Source organism: Penaeus vannamei, chromosome 21, assembly GCF_042767895.1.
Source record: "Penaeus vannamei isolate JL-2024 chromosome 21, ASM4276789v1, whole genome shotgun sequence".
Lineage (NCBI taxonomy): Eukaryota > Metazoa > Arthropoda > Malacostraca > Decapoda > Penaeidae > Penaeus > Penaeus vannamei.
The window spans coordinates 4,693,614-4,706,113 of NC_091569.1; the positions used below are offsets into that span (position 1 = coordinate 4,693,614).

General features: G+C 40.4%; 1 protein-coding gene across 1 annotated transcript in view; it reads right to left on the reverse strand.

The window, feature by feature from the left end:
• The window catches only part of LOC138865593 (neuropeptide SIFamide receptor-like), a 272,785-nt gene that overhangs the window by 158,325 nt on the left and 101,960 nt on the right, over positions 1-12,500 (reverse strand). Inside the window, exon 4 of the mRNA XM_070136290.1 lies at positions 9,438-9,550. Coding sequence (XP_069992391.1) covers positions 9,438-9,550 — 113 coding nt within the window. The remainder of the gene's footprint in view (positions 1-9,437; positions 9,551-12,500) is intronic.

Consider the following 12,500-nt stretch of genomic DNA (forward strand, 5'->3'; position numbering starts at 1 on the left):
AATATTTTTCGCTTAATTAATGCTATGTTGTTGATTGGCATTTACTATGATCAAGAATGTTTAGGTTTAAGCATAGGTATATGATGGGTATGAATTAGGTGTATGTTATTCTACTCGCTAGTTCTGTGTATTTACAAAATACATATGTTTATAAGTAGTCAGTTTTCCTTCTTTTATTTCATTGTTTTACTTATTTACCTTTTTTACTTATTTACTTATTTTTTTACTTATTTACTTTTTTTTTACTTATTTACTTATTTTACTTATTTACTTATTTTTCTTCTTTACTTATTTGCTGTTGTGACGGAAAATAAGTAAAGTGGTTGTTACAATGTTGCAAAAAATACTCATTGTTTTTTTTTTCATAGTTCTTTTCCAAATGGAATATTGCTTGTAGGAAATATGTATGTAAAAGCTTCTTCATTTGTGTAACCATTAGCAACAACAATATTATTTGAGTATGAAATCATTTTTTACAGTCCTAACACCTGTTATATTTAACTGAAATTCACTGAAATTTCTGTAAAGGAATTTTCAGGTAATGTAAATATTACACTTGATATCCGATAAAATGTTTTAATGATATCAAAATACCTAAATGACAGCATATTTGAACAATTCACTATAGACGCTTTCTCAAAATCAACATTCATTTACGAAAAAAAGGAGTATATACAACCGTAAATCTTCCTAATATAGTTTGACAGCAGGAAAGCTAGTAAATTACCTGTAAAACGCTTAGAAAGAGTATATACAACCGTGAATCTTCCTAATAGAGTTTGACAGCAGGAAAGCTAGTAAATTTTCCAGTAAAATTCTTAGTTTATTTACACTGTCTGCCGAGGACCTGACGTAGCTCCGTCAGGCCCGACAATTACGAAGGGCGCCTGGGAGCATGGCGGCGAGGGCGGCTTCGGGTAGCAGAATGCAGGAGAACTGGTGGTGTTACCGAAATCATGTGACTCAAAAAGAGGAGGGAGAAGAAGAAGAAGAAGGGGGCGAGAAAAAAGGAGAAGAGAAAGGGGAAGAAGGAGAAGAAGAAGGTGATGAGAAAAAAGGAGGAGAAGATAAAGAAGAAGAAGGAGATGCGAAAAAAGGAGAAAAGAAATGGGAAGGAGGAGAAGAAGAAGGCGATGAGAAAAAAGGAAAAGGAGAAGAAGGAGAAGGAGAAGAAGAAGAAGAAGGGGACGAGAAAAAAGGAGAAGGAGAAAAAAGGAGAAGGAGAAGACGGGGAAGGGGAAGGAGAAAAAGGCGATGAGAAAAAAGGAGAAAAGAAATGGGACGGAAGAGAAGGAGAAGAAGGCGACAAGAAAAAGGGAAAAGGAGAAGACGAAGAGGAAGAAGGAGACAAGAAAAGAGGAGAAGGAGAAGAAGAAGGCGATGACAAAAAAGGAGAAGAAAAAGGCAATGAGAAAAAAGGAAAAGAAGAAGATGAAGAAGAAGAAGGCGAGGAAGAAAAAAAAGAAAACGACGAGAAAAAAGGAGGAGAAGAAGAAGGCGATGAGAAAAAAAGAGAAGAAGAAAAAGGGGACGAGAAAAAAGGGGAAGGAGAAGAAAGCGAGGAAGAAAAAAGAAGAAAGTGACGAAAAAAGAAGGAGAAGGAGAAAATAAAGAAGAAGAAAGCGAGGAAGAAAAAGAAAAAGAGGAAGACGAGGACGAAAAAGAGGAAGAAGAAGAACGAGAAGAGAAACAAGAAAAAGAAGAAGAGAGACGTGTTCAGAACCTCCCAGCAACAACCAGAAGACCTACTCGGAGCTTCCTCGCGACGAAGCCATCCAGGAGGAGGCCTCGCCACGCCACGTTGCCAAATCAGCCAAGAAAGAGGATGAAACTGTGCAAAAAAAAGAATGCGCTAAAACTGGACGAGGAATTCGCATACCCAAAAAGGCGACATGGAACTTGCAAAGCGTCATATATCATTAGTCGCAAAGTTAGGAGTTGCCATCAAAGTTATCCGGTGCAACTTTGACTCTTCTGCCGCGAAAACTTTGCTCTGCCTGACAAATATTCTGTCGCGCTGTGTATTCATATGTATAGTTATATAGACATATAAAGATATACATATATGTATATGTATATATGCGTGCGTGTGTGTGTGTGTTTGTGTGTGTGTGTGTGTGTGTGTGTGTTTGTGTGTGTGTGTGTGTGTGTGTGTGTGTGTGTGTGTGTGTGTGTGTGTGTGTGTGTGTGTGTGTGTGTGTGTGTGTGTGTGTGTGTGTGTGCACATACATATACATACATACATGCATATAATATATATATATATATATATATATATATATATATATATATATATATATATATATATATATATGTATGTATGTATGTATGTATATTTATAGACAGATAGATAGATAGGTAGATTTACATACATATATGTAAATATAAAGTATACACGTACAGCACATACATGTACAGTACATGCATATATAGATACGTACATATAACATACACATACCCACTAAATCCACGTAATGCCCTTCATCATATCCATAAACATGAATAGCTATTACCATCACAAAGCTCAAAAAAAAAATATATATATGTATTCAAATATAAATATGATCCACGGATTTTACACAATTCCAAAACAGAAGCAAATCTAGTACTCAGCTAAAAAAAAAGGGGGTGGGGTGGGGGGTGAGGGGGGGGTAGGGGACGTCGCTGTCAGTACTCCAATGATAGATTTCGAACTCATATTCCCATTTTTTTTTTTTTTTTTTTTTTGGGGGGGGGGGGTGTTCCTTTTTTCAATATTCTCTGATATGGTATTACCTGTCTGATCTGGAGGTGAAGCCTTAGGTGCAGCAATCGGGTCTCTTATGTTTAATCTGTGTCTGTCGAGGTGCTGTGTCTTTCTGTCTGTCTGTCGTGGTGCTGGTTTTTTTTTTCTCTCTCTATCTATCTTTCTTTCCTCTTGCACTTTCTCTCTCTTCTTCATATTTCTATTTATTCTCTCTTTCTTTCTCTCTCTCTCGATTTATTCTCTCTCTCTCTCTCTCTCTCTCTCTCGATTTATTCTCTCTCTCTCTCTCTCTCTCTCTCTCTCTCTCTCTCTCTCTCTCTTTATCTCTCTCTTTCTCGCTCTCTTTCTCTCCTTCTTTTCTACCTTCCCTCTCCTTCTCTCTCCTTCCCTCCCTCCTTCCATTCATCTCTCCTTCCTTCCCCCCTTCCCTCCGTCTTCTCCCTCTCCTTCCCTCACTCCTTCCTTCCCTCTCCCTCTCCCTCTCTCTATCCCCTTCCCTCCATTCCCCCTCTCCCTCCCTCCTTCCCTCCCTTCCTCCCTCCCTCCTACCCCCCTCTCCCTATCCCCCCCTCCCTCCCCTCCCCCCCCACCCCCTCCCTCTCTCTCTATCCCTCCTTCCTCACCGTGAGTGTGTATATACCTAAGGGCTCAGAGGGGGGGGGGAGGGGTCCTTACACGTATCACAGAGGTAGCGAAGGACTTATAAAAGATTTAGTTTTAATTCCATTTGTTACAATGGATATTCTTTGCTGTGACACACTGTCTGTTTTATTTTGCCCAAATCTCCCCCTGTGTGCAAGGAGTGGCCGGGGTTACCACTCACTGGCCGGGCGTGGGATCGAACGCAGGTCCGCAAGATTGCTAGACCAGCACCTTACCGCTGCGCCAGCACACCGTCTCACAAGATCTAGCATTTCTCTCCCTGTCGGCGGAGGAGCTTAAGAAATTCCCAAGAACCATGCTGGGGTGAGGACCGCTTTCTAATGGGGCGAGAGAGGGACTGTGTGGAGGAGGGTGTGATGTCAGAATGGTGTTATTGTGATGTAAGAGGGATGTAATTTATGTAAGTGTGATGTAATTCATGCAAGAGATGTAATTTATATGTGTGATATAAGAGTGATGTAATTTATGCAAGTGTGATGTAAGAGTGATGTTATTTATGTAAGAGTGATGTAATTAATGCAAGTGTGATGTAACAGCGATGTAATTTACATAAGTGTGATGGAAGAGTGATGTCTTGGCGATAAACAACGATATAACTATGACGCAAGAGTGATGCAACAGCCATGAAACTACGATCCAAGAGTGATGCAACACGAATGCAACAACAACAAAAAAATAAAATAAAAATAGGTGTCTTAAGGGTAATAGTGTCTCCGGGTCATAAAAATGGACAGACAAGGCCCTAGTGAAAAGGTGAACTTGTGTAATATGTCTTTTGTAAGAGCGATGGGGAGCCGTGGGAAGAAATGGAGTTAGAAATGGAGAGAGAGAAAAAGTATGTCTGTATTAAATTATCAAAGACAAAGTAAGAATGAAAAGAGAGAGAGAGAAAGAGAAGGAGAAGGAGAAGATTTTGCGGTAGGATAAAAAGCTCTCTGAAAGTTGGGGATTCCTATACCCCTTTACCCCCCCCCCTCCTCTTCGCCCCCCTCCCTTCCTATCTCCTACCTCTCTTCTCCCCCGCTACCTATCTCCTCTTCCCCCCCCTACTCCCCCTACACCATTACTCCCCCTCCCCTCCCAACATCTCAAATTCACCCTCTCTCCTTCAACCAACCTACCCCCTACCCCTCCCCAACTCATCCACCCCCTCCACACCCCTGCCCCCCATCCCCTCCCACTCCCTCGTTTCCCTCCTTACTTCCTCCTCCTTCCCCCTCCCCTATTTCCCTACGGTTCCCCCCTACACCTCCCCCTCATGCTCCTGTTAATTTTCTGCCCCTCTCCTCCCTTCCTCTCCCTCTCTCTCCCTCCATCTCCCTCTCTCTTCCTCTTTCCCTCCCTCTCCCCCCCTCCCTCCCTACCTTCCTTTCCCTCCCTACCTTCCTCTCCCCCTCTCCCTCTTTCTCTCTACTTCCCTCCCTCTCCTTTTCTCTCCCCCTCTCTCCCTCCCTCTCTCTGCCTCTCCCTCCCTCCCACCCTCTCCCTCTCCCTCCTTCCCTCCCTCTCCCTATCCCTTTCCCTCCTTCCCTCTCCCTCCCTCCCTTTCCCTCTCTCTCCCTCCTTCCCTCTCTCTCCCTCTCTCCTTCCCTCCCTCCCTCTCCCTCTCTCTCCCCCCCTCTCCCTCCCTCTTCCTCTCTCTCCCTCTCTCCCCCCCCTCTCTCTTTCCCTCCCCCTCTCCCTCTCTCTCCCCCCCTCTCCCTCTCTTTCTCTCCCTCCCTCTCCCTCTCCCTCTTCCCCCTCCTCCCCAGCTCATTGCCGTGTCCTATGCATCCCCGGCAGTCAGCCTCTGTAAATTCTACTGATAGCTATATTGCAAAGATTTATTTTCTCTGGCTTGTGACGTGTATTGCCCCGAGGAAGAACAGCAGATGGCGGAGACAGACGGCGAAAGGAAGGGAATAGGAGAAAGGAGAAGAAATAGAGGAGAGGGAAAGGAGGAGGGAGGGAGTGTGGATAGATGAGGGGGAGTAAGGGTGGGAGAAGGAAAGGGAGGCAGGGTGGGGGTGGGGGGGTGAGGGATTGCAGACGAAAGGAAGGGAGTGGGAAATGGGAGAATGAGAGAGGAAAGGAGGAGAAAAATAGAAGAGAAGGGGGTGGAGGACTAAAGAAAGGGAATGGGGAGAGAGAAAGAAAGAGAAGTGAGAGAGAGAGAGACAGACAAAAAGAGACAGAAACAGAGAACTGGGAGAGAGAAAGAGAGAGACAGAGAGCAGAGACAGACAAAAAACAAAAAGAGAAAGAGAGACAGACAGAAAGAGACAAAAGCAGAGACAGAGAGAGGGACAGAAAGAAGGACAGAAGGAGAAAGAGAACGGAGAACAGGCGAGAGAGTGAAGGAAAGGGAGATGGAGAGATAGTAAGTTGGACATAGCGATATCAAGTTGGAGAAAGATGGTCTCTGCATCTGTCTTGGAGCTTCGCTTTGTCTTTTTATCACCTGTGTGCGGATATGTATGTGTATGTCTGTGTGTATACATATATACATGTATGTGTATGTATATGTATATTCCTACATTGTACGTGAATGCAAGACGGTCGTTCTAACCACTCGTACACGACCCGCTAAAAAGAGCGAGCAACCAGGGGCTAGCTAGCATCCATGGACATTACCTAACTATTCATACATGAGTAAGTAGAGTAAGTATAGCGAAGTTTTACACACACTCCCCGTGGGCACTCGGTATATATAGAAAGAGCAGATCAAATCACAAATCAGATAAGCTGAGGTGTATTTAATGAAAGATGGAATAATGCACTGGTCGCATTGATAGCATGAATATATTTATGACCTCTAAGATCGGGATTCGATCCCTCGCCGCCGTTGCACGTGAATCATCATTATTATTAACATTATTATCTTCCTTATTGTTCAAATCATTATCATTATCAACATTATCGTCAATATTATCTTTATTATCGTCATTATCATCAATATTATCTTTATTGTCGTCATTATCATCAATATTATCTTTATTGTCGTCATTATCATCAATATTATCTTTATTATCGTCATTATCATCAATATTATCTTTATTATCGTCATTATCATCAATATTATCTTTATTATCGTCATTATCATCAATATTATCTTTATTATCGTCATTATCATCAATATTATCTTTATTATCGTCATTATCATCAATATTATCTTTATTATCGTCATTATCATCAATATTATCTTTATTATCGTCATTATCAATATTATCTTTATTATCGTCATTATCATCAATATTATCTTTATTATCGTCATTATCATCAATATTATCTTTATTATCGTCATTATCATCAACATTATCTTTATTATCGTCATTATCATCAATATTATCTTTATTATCGTCATTATCATCAATATTATCTTTATTATCGTCATTATCATCAATATTATCTTTATTATCGTCATTATCATCAACATTATCTTTATTATCGTCATTATCATCAATATTATCTTTATTATCGTCATTATCATTAATATTATCTTTATTATCGTCATTATCATCAATATTATCTTTATTATCGTCATTATCATCAATATTATCTTTATTATCGTTATTATCATCCTTATTACTATCATCATTAACTCCTTTATAGAATCGCCACTGAAAACAGTTAAGAAAACGCAGAGAAAAGAAGTACCAAGTTCCTCAGTGGAAAGGGGAAAGTGACGATCCATTTGTCATTGTTAAGTCAACACTCGATAAGATTTTCCCAAAAAGTATCGCTCGATGCTCTTGATTTATCGTTCGCTTTACATAGTTCGGAATTCAGGTGATAAATTTTCTGAGGCCAAAGAAGACAAAAGGAGGGTGTTTTTTCTTCTTCTTTTATCTGTCTGTCTGTCTGGGTGTGACTATTTGTTTGTCTGTTTGCTGTTTGTCTTTTTATGTCTGTCTGTCTGTTTGTATTTTCTATGTCTGCCTGTCTGTCTGTTTGTCTGTCTTTTATGTATGTCTATTTGTCTGTCTTTTATGTCTGCCTGTCTGTCTTTTATGTCTGCCTGTCTGTCTGTCTGTCTATTATGTCTGTCTGTTAGAATTTTCTATGTCTGCCAGTCTGTCTATCTTTTTATGTCTGTCTGTCCACCTGTCTGTCTGTCTGTCTATTTGTTTGTCTTATTATGTCTTTCTGTCTGTTTACCAATAAGTCTGTCTGTTTCCATGTCTGTCTATTTGTCAGTCAGTATGTCTTTCATTCTGTCTATCGAGGAGGAGGAAGATTGAGGAGGAAGGAGAAAAAAAAGGGGAAGACACAGAGCTGGATAAAGAAGAGGAACAAAAGGAAGAGGAAGAAGAATGGAAGAAGGAGGAGAGAGAAAGGAGAAGGAACTAAAAATCTTTCCTCCTTGCTTCAGTTTCTAATCCTCGTCTTCTTGACTTCATTTCCCTTTGCTCTCGTCTCTCCCCTTTCCCCTGTCGTTATCTTCCTCTCTCCCTCTTCTCCTTTCCGATGTCTTTGTATAAGCTTCAGTAGGGATCACTGAATAATTATTTCCGATCTGACAGATTTTATTCAAATGGTTTTTAATCTTCTAATCTATTAATTCACTGTTATCATCTTCATTCATCTTTTTATTCCAAAGAATTGATATTTTTTTTATTTATTCGTTCATCGTCTTTATCTTCTTATCTATTAATTCACTGTTATCATCATTTTTTTTTTTATTCCAGAGGTGATATTTTTTTATGAAATTTCGTATTAATTATATTTTATGGCAGAAGGATCGACCTTTTATAACATTAGTTATTAAATTCAATATTAAGTTTAAAGATGAAGTTGGAGAATTTTTTTCATCATTGCAAACCCTTCTGTGAATATATGTCTGTCAGTGAAGTTTTCTTTTCTAATGTAGGGGGAAGTTTTAGTTGTTCAAATGCTGGGTCTTTCTTTCCATATCTCTATCGCCCTTGCTCAATTTTTTTTTCTTTGCTTTAACTATCTATTTCTCTCTCTCGCTCTTGTTCTCGCTCTCGCTCTCTCGCTCTCTCTCTCTCTCTATATATATATATATATATATATATATATATATATATATATATATATATATATATATGCACACACACACACACATGCCGTTTCTTTTATGTATCCAAAAAGGAACTGTGAACCTATGTTATAAACGTTTCCACCGAATGTGAAGAAAAAAAACACTCCTTGAAACATAATACCTAAATATCATAAATAAGCTTGTACCAGAATACTACACTTTATCAACAAAACACCTTACAAGCCTCCTACATAGAGCTGTCGCGCCAACCGTCTCTGAATCACTGGATGCCCTGTGATTGGCCGAGCGCTCGAGTTGTGATTGGCTCAGAAACTATGATGTCATAACGGTTGTTTTCTTTTAAAGGCCTATTTTTGTAATTCATTTTTGCAATTTTAAGTAATTCCCTTCGGCATATATCTTTTTAGTTTCGTTATTGTCCACAGACTTGTCAAAATGCATTTATATGGCCTATACTCGAGGATTTACGAGTGGGGCTATGTGACGTCATCATATTAATGCCAAGAACCGCTATCAAGATATCTGTTTTCGCGTATATTTCGGTTATACCAAATACTTCAGATGTAAACTCTGATCATTCATTGTTATTTCTTCTCAATAAACGTTCCAAACTTCAGAAAATACATTTTTACATAAAAATCTATTGGAAGTTTCGCCTTCTATGTTATATTTTCGTTGTCTATATTGTGTGTCTTACAATCCAAAGCAATTTTGTGTACATTTATAATATATGATGTATTGAATGCAAGAAAATTATACAGTATATTCTGTATCTGCCTATGATATATAAACAATTATCCTGTCATTTCTGGCATCTATCATCCACCAACTCGGACGTCATACCCTACCGGCCTGACGTCATACCCGACCGCCTCCTTCACCACCGCGTCATCGCTACGTCATAGGGCACTGGACTAGCAGAAGCTATTACTGGTTTGACAGCCCTGCTCCTACATCTATTAACCTACCTCTTATAACCTCCAAAATCTTACAACCTACAACAACAACAAAGGGAATACTCACGGTTGTAGATATTGGAGAGGAGAGTCGCCGGTAGACAGAAGACGATCACAAGGACATCAGCAACAGCCAAGTTCACGATGAAGAAGTTCGTGACCGTGCGCATGCGTGGGGTCCTGGGGGGGGGGGGGAGAGAAAGGGAGAAGGGGGGGTTAATGATAAGTCTGAATAATGTTTATGTTTTTTTTTCTTCTTTTTTTCTCTCTTTTTCTCTTTTTTTTTGCGTTATCTATTTACTTTTTTCATGCATACAAAGATACAGATATAGAGTTTTTTGCGATTTATTCTATCTTTTAACAGTTTTAAAATTTGTATTTACATGCGTATTTAAATCTTTTCTTGGGGGGGGGGCGTATGTGTGGGTTTGGGTAAGAGGTTGGAGATACGTTTTACGTGTGTGTGTGTTATTTGCGTGTATTTGTGTATGTGTAGGGGAGTGATTTCGTAATAATGTATATCTACCTATCTTCCCTTCATAAGTATCCATCTTTCCATTTATTTGTCTGTCTGTTTTTTTGCCTAATTTGTCTACCTACCTGTCTTATATATATATACATACATACACACACACACACACACACACACACACACACACACACACATATATATATATATATATATATATATATATATATATATATATATATATATATATATACATACATATATACATATATATACATATATATACATATATATGCATATATATACATATATATATACATATATATATGCATATATATGCATATATATACATATATATACATATATATACATATATATACATATATATACATATATATACATTTTTTTTTCTTTTTTTTATAAATCATTATCAAAGGGGCCGACGCCGAGGGGGGCGCCTAGCCGCATCCACCCTTCGCTTCCGGCCACGGGGGTCCCTCATAAGGCGTCGCCAGGCAAGCCTTCGGCCCCTCTCTAGTTCTTCACGGCAAGTCTGGTCGAGCTGCCCAAGCCACGACTTCCTAGGTCTTCCCACAGGTCTCCTCCACGCAGGATTGCCTCGTACAGAGACAACCTGATGGGCAGATCCACAGGGAAACGAGCTGGGTGCCCGTATAGCATGAGTTGGTGATCTCGGATTATGCAGGTAACAGATCCCATGCCGGTCTCATGGTGGAGTCGTTGGTTGAACACATGATCCTACCAACTGTACCCCATTATCCGGCGTAGGGACTTGTTGCAAAAGGCATTGAGACGTGACTTCAAGGCACTGGATATCGTCCAGGTTTCGCTTCTATAATACAGACCTGGCAGTATCAAGGCCTTAAAGATAAGTAACTTAGTCCTCCTGTATAGGTACCAACACCTGCAAATACTCTTGTTGACTGAGTTCATGGCTCCAGCTGCCAGACTAATCCATCTACTGACCATGGTCTGACAACCCAGAGGCATGAAGTTCACTACCAAGTTATGTCAAGCTCTCTGTGACTTCAACGTCCTCGCCACAAGCACGTATCGACTGAACGGGCTCTCTTAGCTGGCCCCCAAAATCCTGGATCTTGGTCTTAGTCCAGGAGACCTGCAAGTCCAGAGACCGCTTCATTGCTGAATGCGTCAAGAGCCGCTATCAGAGATTCCAGAGACTCAGATTGAATTGAACATCGTCAGCAAAGGCAAGGTCCGTGACCTTGATATTGCCCAGTGTTGCTCCACACTGACTTTTGGAAGTAGCTCTGCCCATTATCTAGTCCATGCAAGTGTTGAAAAGTGTTGGTGCAAGGACACAGCCTTGCCTCACTCCTGAGTTAATAGAGAAGCTCGACAGGCTTCAACTACACTTTACAGCACTTTCAGTACCAGTATATAGGCTTGCTATTAATCCAATAATCCATGTTGGAATTCCTCTAAGTCTCAGGATCTCCCACAACGATTCGCGATGCACTGAATCAAACACCTTGAGGTCGATGTAGGCTGCAAGCAGCCCATGACCGAACTCACAATGTTCTATAATGACTCGAAGAGCTAGGATACGGTCTATTGTAGACTTACCAGGAGTGAATCCATACAAGTCCAGTCTTTGGAGCCGTAGCAGGTGGTTGCAGATCCGTTTCAGAAGAATGTGGGCGAGAACCTTGCCTGGTATACTGAGCAATGTAATGCCACAGTAGTTGCTACAGTCCCAGCGATTCCCTTTCCCCTCCCAGAGATGGATGACCCATTCATCCACTGAGTGGACCGCAGGCATCAGTGAGGATGCTTGGTAGGCAGGACGAAGGTCATTTACTAAGAAATGGCTCCTCAGCAAGATTCCTGATGAACTGTTCCTTATCCCTTCTCAGCAAATTCCTAGCCCTGCACACCAAGGACCAGCACAACTCTTGGTTGCTGTTCAGACAAGCCATGCGACATGCGTATGCTTCCAGCGAGATGAAATTCTGCTTAGTCCTTGGATGTTCACCAAAGGAATCCTGGGCTGCATCGAGTGTTTTACGCTTAAAGGAATCCCATGGGGCTCCAGGGTCTGTCAGGTTTTCAAGTACTGTTAACCGAACAGAGATTGCTGCAGCAAACGTACATTTCGCGTCCCCCAGCCAGTCCAGGTGAAGCACTCTAGAATGGCCACTGGAGAGGTGGGGGGGACTTAAATTGAACGCGCAGGGTCACTACAACCAATCTTTGGTCAGTGCCACAGAACTCGGCACTCTTGGAAACTCTGCAGTTCTCAAGGATCCTCCAGTGAATGCTAACAAGGATGTGGTTGATCTCCTTGGTCACAATACTTGTATCGCTATACCAAGTTCAGCGATGCGGACTGGAGTGCTGATACCAGGAGCCAAAAATCCTCATTCTCTGGGACCTAACAAAGTATATATATATATATATATATATATATATATATATATATATTCATATATAAATTTACATATATATGTGTGTATATATATACATATATATATATATAAATACACATATATATGTATGTATATATATATATATATATATACATATATTCATATATATATGTATATATATACATATATATATATATATATGTGTGTGTGTGTGTGTGTGTGTGTGTGTGTGTGTGTGTGTGTGTGTGTT